The 16,261-nt window shown below is 41.7% G+C and overlaps 1 protein-coding gene across 1 annotated transcript in view; it reads left to right on the forward strand.

Moving 5' to 3' along the window:
* TNIP3 (TNFAIP3 interacting protein 3) overlaps positions 1-16,261 on the forward strand; it is a 61,155-nt gene that overhangs the window by 35,546 nt on the left and 9,348 nt on the right. The window contains exons 7-9 of the mRNA XM_063310417.1: positions 1,048-1,179; positions 7,960-8,067; positions 11,686-11,805. Of these exons, the coding sequence (XP_063166487.1) occupies positions 1,048-1,179; positions 7,960-8,067; positions 11,686-11,805 (360 nt within the window). The remainder of the gene's footprint in view (positions 1-1,047; positions 1,180-7,959; positions 8,068-11,685; positions 11,806-16,261) is intronic.

Genomic DNA, 16,261 nt, shown 5'->3' on the forward strand with positions numbered 1-16,261 from the left:
AGAGACTCAGGTTCAAGCCCCCATTTGACCATGGAGATCACAGAGTGACTTTAGGCCAGTCATAACCTCTTAGGGCACTTGACTTTACGCAGTGTTTTCAGGAGAAACCTGACATTTCTGCCACCTTCAACACCTACAGAAAACGGGGATATACATATAATAACAGTAACAAGAATAATAATGTCATTTAAATTTGCTTTGTTAGTGGAAGAAAAAGTGTACTTTTATTTCATCAGCCCTGTTGTCATTTCCTGCATTACTGTCATTCATTTCCTGTTATTTGAGTGCTTACTTTCTTTGAAAGACCAAGGACTGGGAAATAATGAGAAAACATGGCAGCAACCAGGGCATTTTGTGCTACTTCTGTGGCAGCCATCAGTTTTCTCCTCACAGTGTCCCAGATAATATACTTTCAGGCACCTTGGAAGAAAGAAAATGGCATCTCTGCCACTGGCAAGACAATAGCAAAGGGAAAAAAGAAGGAGCTGATACTGTAGCAACTGGTGCATATCCTTTAAATGCTCCTTTGACAGTGCTCAAAAGACCCCATCATGAAAAGAGACTCACAAAGCTGATGTGTTTTCATTTCGAATCCTACATTAAAGGATTTGAGTAAAGGGTCAAAAAATGGAAAATGACTGTTCTAGTAATTGAAATGATAAAAAGCCAAGCAAGTTTTCATTGTAATTTGCATACAACATCTTAATAATCTTCATAGGAGACATTTAAGATTAGGGTATAATTTATACTGTAAACATTCATGTGGCTCAGGGGAGAAGTAGCCTTGGGATGTTTTGTGACCTGAAACAGATTTTTCCTTGCACAACATAGTCATTCTGTCAGCTGTGCTTAAGCTTGTCTCCAATATTGGTTGATTATTAAATCGTGATCTGGCATCCTAGCTCTGGACTAAAATACATTTCACTGCCAGTGGTTTCTGTTACATTCTAGAGTAGACTGTTGTGTTTTCCAATCGCTGCTTCTGGATGGAGCGTCTTAGAATAAAATGATATATATCTTACAACTTAATATTGTGTCATGTTGCAGGTCACAGAAATGAAAGCAAAACTGGAAACAGTACAGAAGATTGTTAGGGATCTTGAACGAGAAAGGTATCAAACGCAAGAAGAGTGCCAAAGACTGGAAGACTTGATGAGAAACCAATTAGCACAGGAAATGGTAGGAGAACTGGGTGTGTGCAAATGTTTTTATTAGGCCTGGTTTCTACTATTCATTTTTCTAGTGTTTTCATTTAAACGTGATATTTCAGCATCTTGTTCAGTTGAAAAGTGACTTAAATAGCAAGGAGTTACCTTTCCTTGGTAGCCATTGACAAAGAAAAACAAGCGTATTTACATTTGTTGAGCTACTGTATCATTCAGAAATACTTTCATGATCATTCACTACTTTCTTTAATTGAAGAAACTCGGATTTCTCTACTTTCTTCCTCATAAAATAGTTTTCAAGTAGTGTAGGACCAACCAGGTAGATTGAAGTTTTTATAGGACTAGGACTAACACAAAAAATATGTTAGAAACACCGCTTAGGAAAATTCCTTCCAATGAAACAATCCAGTGGACGAAGCATACCCAGTGGACCTAGAAGGGTGACTGGTTACTAAACAGAAAATGGTGGGTGGGTGGGAGGTAAAGACATTGTTATTTTGAACATGCTCCACACATAACATTTACTTGTAGATCCCAGCTGTTTTTGTTTCTTCACTTTTTAATCTTCCCTGCTTTGAGATTGAAGAATGATACAAGTTATATAAAAAACAATAGCAAGATTGATTTCCTACAAGATGTCTTAGCTTTGCCTGGGATTTGGAATGACTGTGTAATGATTGCCTATTCTGACATACTCAGTCTCACAAGGGGATTCTTTATGAAAACTGATTTATTGAAAGAATAGTATGCAAATACGAAGAAAGCTGATAATGAGCAAAAGCACGCCAAATACAAACTAAAAACCCTCGCTTCAAAACCAACCCCGCCCCCTCCCTCCTAGCAACCACCCCCTCCCAGGTGTTAGCAACCATTACCCACATCGGCCTGAGAAAGTTACCTTGAACAGAGTCACTAACCCAAACATACATTCCACAGTTGCAGTAAGAAGATTACAGCCTGGCATGGCTGGAAATTTCCACCCCACAAACACGGGGTAGAAAAGTGACATGCGAAACGTTACGATGTATACAGAACATTGAAACGATGAACATGACATATTGCCCCCGCTAAAAATGCAAAATTAAGGAGCAGGCTTATCAGGATAGGCAGTATGAAAACGGGTAACTAAAACAGGTGAGCGAACATGGTGGGCAGCAACCCACTCAGGATGCGGGAAATGCTTCCACCGAACCAGGTATTGTAAGGTAGAACGAAGGCGTCGAGAATCTAAAATTTCTTGCACTTCGAAATGCTGCTGTCCATCAATCATGATAGGAGCAGGTGGGGAGGGGTGTGGATGCCAGCGGTCCGACTGGTGGCAGGGTTTGAGCAAGCTGCAGTGAAAAACAGGGTGCAAACGTTTCAGATTGTGAGGCAAATCCAACTTAAAAGTAACAGGATTGATTTGGGCAACAATAGGAAAAGGGCCCATGAACTTTGGTGCGAGTTTCTTAGACGGTTGGGGTGACTTAATAATTTTTGTGGAGAGATAGACTTTATCTCCAAGTTGGAAAGGTGGTTGAGGTGCCCGTTTGGTGTCAGCATAGCGTTTATAAGTGGCTTGGGCATCAGCAAGAGCTTGCTTTATTTTTGGCCAGGAGTCTCCCAGATGTGCTGCCCAGTCTGCAGGGGACGAAGGAGGAGAAGTTGGTTGAGGCAGCTCAGGAATGGGTACAAAGTCACGGCCAAAGACAGTGCGAAATGGCACCTGACCAGTACTCTGATGCACTGCATTGTTATAAGCGACTTCAGCAAAGGGGAGAAGATCGACCCAATTATCCTGCTGATAATTAATAAAAGCACGTAAATATTGCTCCAATGTAGAATTAAGAGCCTCCGTGGCTCCATCAGTCTCAGGATGCGACGCAGTGGATAGGGCTTGTTTAGTGCCCACCAATTTCATAAAAGCCCGCCAAAAATGTGAAGTAAATTGTGTGCCTCTGTCGGTCACTAAACGGGATGGGCATCCGTGGAGCCTGTACACGTGTACAAAGAAAAGCTGGGCAAGCTGCTGTGCTGAGGGAATGGAAGCACATGGAATGAAATGAGCTTGCTTTGAGAAAAAGTCTTTGACAACCCAAATCACAGTTTTCCTCTGACTTGGAGGCAGATCTACGATAAAATCCATAGAGATGTCCTCCCAGGGTTGAGAGGGACTGGCCACTGGTTGGAGCAAACCTTGAGGCTTACCCACCTTCCGTTTGGAAGCAGCGCAAACAGGGCAGGAGGCAACATAGTCCTTAACATCCCACCTTATTGTGGGCCACCAAAATTGGCGTCTAACCAAATGAAGTGTTTTAACAAACCCAAAATGCCCCGCTAGTTTGTCATCATGGCAACGGAGCAAAATGTCTTTGCGCAAAATTTCAGGCACATAGAGGCGATCATTCTTCCAAGCAAAATCCTTGTCAAAAGTAACCAAGTGTCAGATTTCAGCTGGGAAAGAAACTGTTGTTGCAAATCTGAGGGAACTGGCAACCGTCCCAGACGGGGTGCACCTGAAGCGTCTGGGCGCTGTGCATGAGTCTGGCTGCGAGTGACCACTGCCAGACTCAATTGTGGTTCTGTCCAGAGAGTTCCTATTACATCCGGCACAGTGCTGGAGTCCTGGGGTCTGCGGGACAGCGCATCAGCCAGAAAGTTTTTCTTCCCTGGAATAAATTTCAACTTGAAATTAAAACGGCTGAAGAATTGTGCCCATCTGATTTGCTTTGGGCTGAGCTTGCGAGGAGCACTGAGTGCTTCGAGGTTTTTGTGATCAGTCCAAACCTCGAACGGATGGGTAGCTCCCTCCAACAGATGGCGCCAAGTGTCTAAAGCAGCCTTAACAGCAAAAGCTTCTTTTTCCCAAACGTGCCAGCGCCTTTCAGTCTCAGTTAATTTACGAGAGAGATAAGCACAAGGCTTCAGGCAGCCGGATTCAACTGCTTGCAGCAGGAGAGCTCCAATGGAAAAATCAGAGGCATCCACTTGCACCACAAATGGTTTGTTTGGATCTGGATGCTGCAAAATGGGTTCTGCTGTGAACAGTTTTTTTAGCTTGTCAAAAGCCAGCTGGCATGCAGGCGTCCATTTCAATAACGCCCCCGGATTCTTTGATCTCCGGGTGTCCCCCTGCCCCTTAGTTTTAAGCAACTCAGTGAGGGGGAGGGCGGTGTCCGCGAACCCCTCGATGAAGGACCTATAGAAATTCGCGAAACCCAGAAAACTTTGGAGTTGTCTCCGTGTACGTGGTGCCTCCCATGCCAAAATGGCCTCAATCTTAGTTGGATCCATTTCAATACCTTTGTCTGAAATTCTATACCCCAAATAGTCAATTTGAGATTTATGAAAAGCACATTTAGGCAATTTCGCGTATAATTCAGCTTTTCTCAGTTTGCTGAGCACCTGTCTGACCAGCTTTACATGCTCTTCCATTGTTTCAGTATAGATTAATACATCATCCAAATATACTAATACACCTTTGAACAAATGGTCATGCAAGACCTCATTAATCAATTGCATAGGAAACCCCTGGCGCTCCCGCCAACCCAAAAGGTAACACCTTATATTGAAAAGAGCCTAGGGGGCAATTGAAAGCAGTTTTCCATTCATCCCCCTCCCTAATGCGAATGCGGAAATATGCCTCCCTCAGATCCAACTTAGAGAATATTTTCCCCTTTGACAGGTGTGATAACATATCTTTGATTAATGGGACTGGATATTTATTTAATATTGATACTGCATTCAGCCAACGGAAATCCGTACATAGTCTCAAAGTTCCATCCTTCTTTGGTCTGAATAGGACAGGCACTGGGGAATTTGCTGGTTCTATAAAACCTCTAGCCAGATTTTTATCCACAAACTCCCTTAGCATTTCCAGCTCTTTCTGGGTCATAGCATACATTTTTGGCTTAGGCAACTTTGCATTAGGGAGAAAGTCTATGGCACAGTCAGTCTTTCGGTGTGGTGGTAGCTGATCCGCTTCCTTTTCACCAAATACATCCGCAAAGTCCTGATATTGCTCCGGCAACCCTTCTAACAGAGCGGTAGGGTGGTGCGGAGCGGCCGCTGCCGCCCTCCCCACATCCCCGCTGTCCAATTCATCCCCCTCCGGGGCTTTATAAAATCCATCTGCAAAAGTCACAGTCCTGTGCACCCAGTTTATATGCGGGTTCTGTTGCACAAACCAAGGCATCCCCAAAATAACAAACGGACCCCCCACAGGTGCCACCACAAAAGGCAGCTTTTCCCAGTGACTTCCCATTTGCAATGCCACCATCCCTGTGGAGTGAGTTGCCGGTTCTCCCCCCGCCGTAGACCCATCCAATTGGGTAAAGATCATGGGGCGTTTCAACGGAAATGTGGGAAGCTCTAAGGCAGCCACCACGTCAGGGTACATTAAACACCGCGAACACCCTGAATCCATCATTGCCCACAGTTCAACAGTTCGTGTGCGGGACCCCAATTTCACCTTCACTGTCAGCGTAGGGAAATTTCCACTCACCGAAGCGTGATCGCGCCCCTCCTCTACCACCTGCCCAGTGGCGCCTCTTAGGGCAGGTGGCTGGCGTTTCCCGCCGGCTGAGACGGCTCGAGGTCCCCTTCATCCTCATAGAAAGGAATGCTCTCCGGCTCCGTTTCAGCCATCACTGCCTTCATCTTCCTGTGCACAGAGGGGGATTTTCCCGACGGCTTTGCCGGGTGCTCTTCAGTCTTCTTCTGCAGGCACGTCGCTGCTCGGTGTCCCTCTTTCCCACATCGCAGGCATTGCCCTTTTGCAAACCGGCTCTCTTTTTCCTCCTGCCAGGTCATCCTTCCTGCTCTGCCAGTGGTCCCGGGTGCCTTGCCCATCCTTGTCATGGCCATCTGCTTAGGGCCCCTCCTGGTTTGCGCGAACTTAGCCTGGGCTTGCTCGAGATTTGCCGCCAGTTGTATCCAGTCGTATAGCGTGCCCGGGTCCGCCCTTCCTAACGCCCATCTCAGTAACTCCGGTCTCAGTCCATCTTTGAACATCTCTATTAGCATAGTTGGCGACCAATCGTCCACTTTCGCCGCTAGGGCTTGGAATTCGAGGGCATAATCAGCCACGGACTTCGACCCCTGGCCCTGCAGGGCCACCTTTGCTTTCTCCTTTGCTAACGGATCAGCAAAGTGCATTTTTAGCGCCCATAAAAAGTCTCTGAAATCATCCAACTCCAGGGCATCCATCTCGGCTAATTGGACAAACCAATCAGCTGCCCTCCCCTCCAGTTGGGTAGGTACAGCGTTTATCTTCGCCCTCTCCGAAGGGAACAGCCTCCCAAATTCCTCCATATAGCTTTTTGCATTAGTCAGGAAGAAGGACAGTTTTGTGGGATCCCATCAAACTTAATCTTGAAATCCCTATACCTGGCTCTTCGTGGGCTGCTCTTCCTCTCTTTCCGCCCAGCTCTCCTCCTGGGCTCTGGAGACCTCTTCTCTCGAGGGGGAGGGGGACTCGCAACTCCAACCTTAGGACTTTTCTTCCGATCCCTGCTTCGTCCCCTCCCTGCATTTTCCACCCGCCGCGGGGGCGATGGGGACGCCCGCCTGGGACTGCGCGGCGGCAATCCCCCCCAGTACCTCCTCCGGTCTTTCCTCCTCATGCTCGGGGAGGAGGAGGGAGAGACAGATGGGGACAACCGTCTGTAGCGATGTTCCCTTCTTCCTCTGTCCTGACTGCCCCTCGCAAATGACATTCTTTCCATCATCTCTTCCAATGACTTTACTCTGGCTTCTAGCCTCTGGGATTTCCCACTGGCCTCGGAGCCATCCGAATCACTCCTCCCCCTTATGGCCATGTCTGGGGACAGCAGATACTTTGCCTTCACAGGTGCCTGGGGCACTCCGGACAGGGTTCCCTCATCCTTTCTGACCACCTTGGACTTTACCGCTTTCGCCGTGGCTGAGCTGGCGTCCGAGGCTTCCGACAGTTCCTCCGATTCAGGGGTGAGGGTCCTTTCCCTTCTTTGCCTCAGGGAATCCGTCTCCTCCACGCTGGAATCCTCACTCTCTCCCGAGCGGGAAGTAGGTTCAGTCATCACTAACTTTATTTCCTCACAGTAGCACTGGAAGGAGGTTAGTGGTAAGGGTTTTATGATTCTCAGCTTTATGTAATGATTGCCTATTCTGACATACTCAGTCTCACAAGGGGATTCTTTATGAAAACTGATTTATTGAAAGAATAGTATGCAAATACGAAGAAAGCTGAGAATGAGCAAAAGCGCGCCAAATACAAACTAAAAACCCTCGCTTCAAAACCAACCCCGCCCCCTCCCTCCTAGCAACCACCCCCTCCCAGGTGTTAGCAACCGTTACCCACATCGGCCTGAGAAAGTAACCTTGCAGAGTCACTAACCCAAACATACATTCCACAGTTGCAGTAAGAAGATTACAGCCTGGCACGGCTGGAAATTTCCACCCCGCAAACACGGGGTAGAAAAGTGACATGCGAAACGTTACGATGTATACAGAACATTGAAACGATGAACATGACACTGTAGCATTTTGCAGTGAACTTCACTGCCTTTTGATGGTCACTTGTTCCAACAACAAGAACAGACAGCATTTTGAGATGTGAGGGGATAACCTCTATATTTCTTCAGCTATATTGCACACTTTATGGTATGTATGGGCCACAGATAGCCCAAGAAGAAATCAGTAGAATCAGTTCTGAGGTTGTTTTGTTTTTGAAATGTTTGGCATAAAACCCTTAAAAAATCTGTTAGGCAAAGGGGACAAATTCAACCATCTGTACTTTATCAATGTACTTATATGTATTTTTTCTTTTCAGAAAGATCAGTACACACTGAGGAAAGAGAACAGGTTTTTGAAACAGGAAACTGCCCTCACAAACACAAAGAAGATGCATTATGAATGTGAAATAAAGCGACTCAACAAGGTAGCGATCACTCTTGTTTTAGTATTCATACATCTATGCTTAAAAATCTTATTCATTCATCATTTTTATCCAGTTGGCAATATCTCATTGTAGAGTACATGAATTACCTGCCTACACACAGACTCATCATGATATTCTCATTCATGGTAAAAAAAAGTATAAAAAGTAAAGGAATGAGAAAAAGACAAGGAAATATAATTAAAACTAGTGGAGCTGACACATGCTGGACTGGGAGTCTTTCAAACAGCTACTCATGCATTAGTCACCTTGCATATAGACTATTGCAATGTGCACTATATGAGGCTCCTTTTGCAAATCACTTGGAGGCTGAACTGGTATCAGACCCACTTGGTAGACCAGACCAGGAAACCAGCTCCACAGGAAGACTAGAACTACTTTTATCAAGATTGGCTATAATAACAGAATCTTGCAAGTCTGATTGTGCTGTACTCTTTCCCTCCTTATACTCCAGTGAACCATGGAGGCGTCTCTCGGATTTGCTTCTGAATCTTATTTCATTTCTCCAGGACTTAAAAAATGTTTAATCCCCTTTGCATAGGTAATTTTTCTTGCACATTTCCATCAAGGTCACCTTCCTTACTCTCTATATCTGGTGTAGAATGTCGTGGCATGGGCAACTGGGGGCATGCCATGTGTCAGCCCTTCAAGATAGGCCAGGTCAGGAAACTAACTCCCCAAGAAGTACTGGAACTCTACTTTATTGTTACAAGATATATTAATAGAATCCTGGAAGCCTGACAGAACTTCTTTCTTCTTTCCCCTTGAACCAGAGAGACTCAAAGTAGGGTAGTCTTGAGTTTCTTCCTCTTCTGTCTTTCTGGGCTAAGCTGATTTTTTCATAATGGTTGTTCCATACCTTCTTCAAGGCTGTCTCTGAAGTCTTCTGCACCATATCATGCCCATGTAACATCTTTGCTTCATGAGTTGCATTGGTTATCAGTAGGCTTCTGGATGAGAATCAAGATGCTGCTTATTACCTATAAAGCCCTTAATGGCATAGGCTTGATTATCTAAAGACTGTTTCCCATGGTTTCTGCCTGACCTGTATTAACATAAAGTCCAGTAGAAAGGCTTTTTAAAAAAAATGTGGATCACCCCAGTGCTGCTTTTTGTCACATTAATTGGCCTTGTTTAGGCTTTTTAAAACCTAGATTTTCATGTGGACTTTTGAATAAACTCGTATATTCTGTTCATTGCTGCTTGGCCATTTTTCATAAATTTCATAAATCTACCAGATATTTTCTTTCCTAATTAATACTGGGAATATACAATAGGGATTGTAAACATTCCAGTTTGTTTTTAAATAGCAGTAGCTATTTCAATATGTGAATCTTTTGATATGAACAGCTAGAAGCCAATAGCTACCTGGATACTACAGATACAGTATGTAGTATTGCCAGAAAATAAACATATTTCCATCAGGAAGGACAGCATAAAACAATGAATGTATTTTTTTAAAAAATGTATGTTTCCTGCTTAACCTCACACATACTTCCTGTGGAAACATATTTGTATTAGCTTAAAGCTAAGAAACAAGGGGAAGAAAATTACCAAGAAATAAAGCTGTTAGCTCTGGTTTACTGGAAACTTGTAATGAAGTGCAGATGGGGAAACAAAATGAGTTTTCAAAAAGTATAAGGCAAATAGAATACAGTAAAAAAGTGTAATAAAAATTATTATTTATAATCTCAGGATCTTTGAGATATGGTTTATAGAACAACAAAATTGCCACAATAATTTCAGTATACCACCCTGAAAAGGCTGTATAAAACAAACACCACCAATTTGCTTAGCGATTCTGTATTCGTGAGAACATTGTCTTTACCTTTTTCATATTCAAATTTATTTTCTGGATGTTGCCCATGGCTATGAGCCCTCAAATCTTTTTTATTTAAATGCTGAGATTTGATTATAATAAACAGTGTGTTATAAAGTACCATCTAAAAACTGAAAAAATATCTTATGTTATAATATAGTACAAGAACTAGGCAATCTGCAACACTTTGATTGGGTTTGCATATTGGTCTGAGATATAAACCTTGGTTGCTTGGTATGCATATCATATTAAACCAAAATCAAACAAATCCCATTATAATTTAACATTGGTGAATCCAGGCAGTTACTAAATTTTCTTACCCAGATAGTCTATATCCACTTGGGTTCTCTGTTAAGCTGAAATCCACACAGCTGAAAGTGATAAAACAATGCTTCTCCCCTAACCCCAACCTCCCCTGCCCATGCATTAGCACAGGGTTATTCACAGCACTCAAATATATTATTGGAAGATTATTATGGGTAATTTCCAGTTTAGTTTTCATCCAGCACACTCTATATACATCCGTATATATTTGTTCAGCCAAAGTGGTCCCAGAAGTGGTAGGAATATTCAGGGCAATGACTCCCAAGCTGGGAGAATGGCTCCAACAGATCCCAGGAACAACATCAGAGCTCTCTATCCAGAAGAGTACAGTGCTAGGGACAGCTAAGATACTGTGTAGAACCCTCAAGTTCCCAGGCCTTTGGTAGAGGACCCAAAATTGAGGAAGACGCATACCACCCATATGGGTGAGAAGGGAATTTTTAAAATATAATCTGCATGGACGAAAGAATGGTATTTAGTTACTCCTTTAAACTTATTGTGAATAGAATAGAAATGGAAATTGGTACACCAGATGATCCATCCTCTTTTCTGCATCATGTAGGAAACAATTTAGTGGATGGGGTGATGTCTCCAACATGTACTTGTTGGAAAAGTGGGAAAATAAATGAATTCTAACTCTTTTGACTAGATAAATGTTTATATATAAGCAGTGGAAATCTGTGTAATAATGGTTCTGCAAGAATCTGAAATTGGTAAAGTAAATAAGGTAACTGGTGTAGTAACAGTACAATGCCATTCAGAAATATATCCTAGAGAAGCCCATCTCACTACATATGTACAGGATAAAGACTTAAGACTGTCTTTTATACTCTTAGGCAATAGCTTCCACTGAATATAATTCTACTTCCAAGAAAATATATAGCTGAACTGTAAAGTTGAAGCAGGACATATATACCTATTTAAAATGGGAAGAGGAAAAAACAGAGTTGCAGAAATCAAACCAACACTATTCTTATTCTGAAAAAATGACAGTAGATAATATTTGGATAAAATACCCTCGCATAAAGAATGCAAATGCATTGTCATTACTGCAGGTAATTCTGGCAGGTGTAGAGGAAAAGCTAAACCTGATCTTGTACACCTAAAAGAAAATTTAAATTGAGTTATGATTTGGAATTAATTAGGGGAGATTTTAAAAATATATAGAATTTGGTTTTGTTACAATATATTTCTTTGAGTTTTACTCTTTTTAACATTTTGGATTAATACAACAACAATAATAACATCAATGCATGTATACTTACAGCTAGGAGCATGCATGGGTTCTCTCATGAGCAAATATGATCAGTTTCTTATTTGCCTTTACGGCGATTTTATATATATATTAATTAGTTCAAAATACTGTTTTAAATGGAATTATTTGAATGTTGTTAATTCCAAGCACATCTCTTTTTCTTCTTTGTTTGCCTTTTGCTTTTGCTTTTTTGGGGGTTAAGTCCCTTTTGGATGCCTTGAAACACCAAAGCACATCCTCCCAGAGCTCTCACGTGGAGGCATTGGATGGGAATTGCAACCAAGAGGAGATGAGAATGCATATTGAACTTCTCCAGGAACAGGTATGAGTGGACAGAACATAAATCTTTGCAGCATTCATTTAATTCTGAAAAAGTGAGTGTGGAAGCAGCAGCATCTGTGGGGGCTCAGAAGTTGAGATGGTCGCCATGACTGCACAGTTGAAGCCTGAACACACATTAAAAAGGGGCAGGGCTCTGACTGTGTGACCATCCTTGATTTTTTTTGGCGTACTACTGCAAACGCTCCTATTGGAGGTGGCTTGGACAGAATGAAAGAAAATGGGTTATGTCACTCTTGAAACACGAAAACGTTTTCTCGGTGGAATGATAGACTAAACAAACTAAAGATGAGAAAGATGCGTATTAAAGAATGAATACTGCATAATAGGAAAAAGATATTGTTTAATGTGTATGTACAGAAAAAGATAAAAAGAATGTAATCAAAGAGAGCATGGGATGTGAAGATTAAAAGAAGCGGAGATTGATTTTGATGGAAATTAAAAAAAAAACTGTTTTGAGAGTGGGTGAAAAGGACCAAACGCTAAGCCTTTCCAAATAAAAGTAATGAAATTATTTGGGATGAAACTGGTTTGAGGGACTGCTGCAGGCAGTAGTTCAGAGATTAGTATGGGAATGAGGATGCAATTGGAACAAATGCTATAAAGTTAATGTCTGAGTAAAATTCATGAAAAGGAAGTCATAAATGGTATGCGAATGTTGAAAAATAGCAAAGCTGAGGATGTAAATGCTACAACTGAAGGAATATTAAAATGTGAAGATGGAACATGTGTGAAGATGTGTGTGTCTCATGGGCCTATTATTGTTCCTTTATACAGAGAGAAAGGTAACAAGAATACATGCAAAAATTATAAAGAAATTATTTTGTTAAACGTACTTGAAAAGGTATTTGGTGGAATTCTGGTAGAAAGCATATGAGAACTGATAATAAGTGTGCATTGGGAAATACAATATGGCTTTATGCCAGGCAGCGGATATGCAGACCAGATATTTGTCCTTCAGGAGATCATTGAGAATTATATGGATATAGAAATTTTACTACATGAATGAGTAGGCTTGAATTTTGAAACATTTTGTTCAAATATGGACTGGAAGTTTGGTTACTGACTGCAGAAAGAATGGTGCATTTTGGAGGCAAAGCATGCATTAAAATGTAATGCTTAGTGAAGAGTTTAACACCTGGGTATGACTACAACACTGTTGTCCCTTGGCTGTTAATTGTACTTATGGATAAATTTATAAGGCAAGAAATTTCAAATTTTGCAGTTCCATGTTCCTGAAATGATAAAATGATATGTGTGATCCTTGCCCCAAAATAAATGAGTGAATTCATTGGGATTAGTGTTGGGCAAGAAATAAGTATATGATTTCCTTTTAATAATTATATCTTAATCCATAAATAAAACAATAGGATGTTTAAAGTTTATAAAATAAAATGATTTCTTTGAAAATAAGCAACCCCCCACCCCACCCCAAAACCAATACAAACGTATTTTTAATGGGAAGGATGATCTTAAGTTCATCCTTGCTTAATTCCTGATATCTGAGTTTCATTTTGAAGGCAGCCACTCTCATTCACCAAAGTCATTGAAAAAAAAAAGTTTTCTTGCCTTGAGTCAGCTTCTATTCAATGTGTCTTAAAATGCTGTACTTTGCAAAACAGTGGCAGGTTATTAGCTGCTTTTGGGGATCTTTCTCCTAAAAGTACATAAAGAATCTCCCATCTGCCTCAAACAAACTCCAAAAAGAGATTAATTTGTGTTGCAGTTCTGAAGGTCAGGAAGATACATACTTTCTTCATTGGTTTTCATTTTCTATAGGAACCCAAGCATTTAAAATAACCTTACTTTCCAGAACCTTGAATTTAAACTCTGTCATTATGGTTTATTAAGAATCAGTTGTTGAAAACTGAATGTATATGTTAGAAAATGTATGCACTAAAATACTTTTTTCTGTCGTGATTGAAGAGTGAGCCAGATTGTATTCTGATTGACTTGAGTTCTGGATTGACTTGAGTCAATCAAAATGATTGACTTCAGTCCTGGATTTAATATTTCTTGGTACTCTTGAATACAAATTCAATGGCAAATCACCCCACTATAGTCTACCAAGAAAATGTCATGAAAGCGGTGTCCCCCCAAAGGGTCAGACATGACTCAGGGGACCTTTCACTTTCACCTTTTTTCACCTGAATACACCTGCAAGTAATGTCTGGAAATATAGAAGGTAGCTACATGATTTTTGTGACAATAACAATTGAGTGGCTATAGACTTAATAATTTAAGTTAATATTTATTTGTTTCTTTAGAACATTTATATGGGTGCCCAACTCAAGCAACATGACTCAGGGCAACATACAAAATAATTAAACACAAATACCAACACAACACCCCCCAAACCATTAAAACAAGCTAAATGGTGATCAGGACTAAAATCTACTATATCCTACCGAGTGGGAACACTACTCATCCTGACCCAAGCATCTGGGGACAGAGCCAGATTTTAATTGCTTTTCTAGAGGCCTGAAGGATTGGGGCCAACTGCATATCAGGAAATCATTCCAAAGGGCAGGGACTGTCACTGAGAAGTCTCAAGGTGACATTGTTTCAGCAAAGGTGCCTTGAGTGTGTTCTCCCTGTTGGGTAGATAGTATTTCTCATACAGATTTTTCATATTTTGACTACTTATCTGCTACTCAGTAGCCATACTCAGCCATGCCATACAAATATGCCTTCATGTTCCCCTTCCCCTATAATCTTTCCAAGTGCAAAATGATGCTCCCCCTTATAGTTCCAAGGGAAATGTTTGATAGGAGAAAAAAGCAGGGGAAAAATTGGTCCTAGAAGATGTACTCAACCCTAGTGACTACATCTTCTAGGACCAATTTTTCCCCTGCTTTAGATCTTAATCTGAAAGATCAAGCAGTCATTTAGATGGTTGATTCACATTTGCACAAACAGCTATTAATAATGCATGAAGCACTATAAAGAAAAGCTGGCTATAGTTGGCTATACAGTTGGGTATGCAGATGTTTGCAGTTTGGTCTGTCCCTGGAAGCATACCATTATGACAGCTGATGGCTAGGACCATCATACGGAGACCAGAGCAAACTCCTTTATCCTAACAGGCATTACCATTATTATAGTGCAAAGAGATCAAAAGAGGGGTCTTCCTGGATTGGCTGTTATCCTTGTTAGCCAAACATTTTTTTTTTAATCGTATGGCATAGCAGTTTGGTGTTCATGCTGCTTTTTTTTTTCTTGCTGGGAAATCCTTGTGAGGTCCAGCAGCCAGATGTGTAGACTATTTAGCCGTGACAAGTCATGTTGCCCAGGGTGCACCACGAGGAGGCTAGTCTACATTGCACTGAGTTGGGCTGAGAGAAAGTGACTGGCCCAAGGTCACCCAGCTGGCTTTCATGCCTAAGGCAGGACTAGAACTCACAGACTCCTAGTTTCTAGCCCAGTACCTTAACCACTAGACCAAACTGGCTCTCACAAAACAAATAATCTGGGAAGATAATTTACTTTTTATGATTCAACAATTTCTTCATTGAAAAGAAAACATGATTTGGAGTGGAAGGAGAATAGTCCTTTTCTCATGTGTACTAGTATCCACCTGCACTGTTGTGGGACAGGATGCTTGGTAATGAAGGAAAATACCTTGAATCGGAAGGGCAATAAATTATCTCAGTTATCTCAGAAAAAGTAACGGGAGAAACTGGAGTACTCAGTCACCTTTTTGGCTATTTGTTTGTTTTATAGTATTTGTACACTGCCCCAATGAAAAAGGACAGTGCTGTGAGGTCCAACCCAAGAACGACAGAGAATCACACCAACCAAACTTCAGTTCTTTATTTGCTCACACTGTATAGACAGAATCTTGCCAAACTAAAGCCACTCTACCTAACCTAAAAGGAAATAACCTGGGAAGGCTCTATGGCAGGGCTACTCTGAACCTCAGTCTTTCCATGTTCCATCTCTGGACTGTGTTTTATCTTGCTTCCCCTTCTTGGAATATGCTCCCTTTTTCCTGAGAACCAGCAGTGTTACTGAAGCCCATCACTAGTGCACAACAAGGGAAAAAATATAATAACCACAATAAAACATAATAGAATAATAGAATCAACTATTTTATGCTATATGTAGATGGCCCAATCGCCTTATGAATGGAAGGCTCATTGAAATAAAATGGTTTTCAGGGTCTTCTGGTATGCAAGGAGGGTTGGAACCAAATATTCCATGATGCGGTGGCTACTACTCAGTTGGCCTGCCTCCTGATCCACACCCCAATCATCCCTCTCTTAACATACAAACTGGATGGACAGGTTTGCTAAGGTGGTTCCAGATATACTGTGGTGTCCCATAGTATATGATAGCCAGCATTTTGCAGTAGCCCAGGGGTTGGGACTAGGGGTCATTGTTTTCCTGTGGTTTTCCTCTTTCCTCCGTGGCCAGGTCCAATCAGTGTTGGTCATGGT

This window comes from Candoia aspera, chromosome 8 (assembly GCF_035149785.1).
Source record: "Candoia aspera isolate rCanAsp1 chromosome 8, rCanAsp1.hap2, whole genome shotgun sequence".
Classification (NCBI taxonomy): Eukaryota; Metazoa; Chordata; class Lepidosauria; order Squamata; family Boidae; genus Candoia; species Candoia aspera.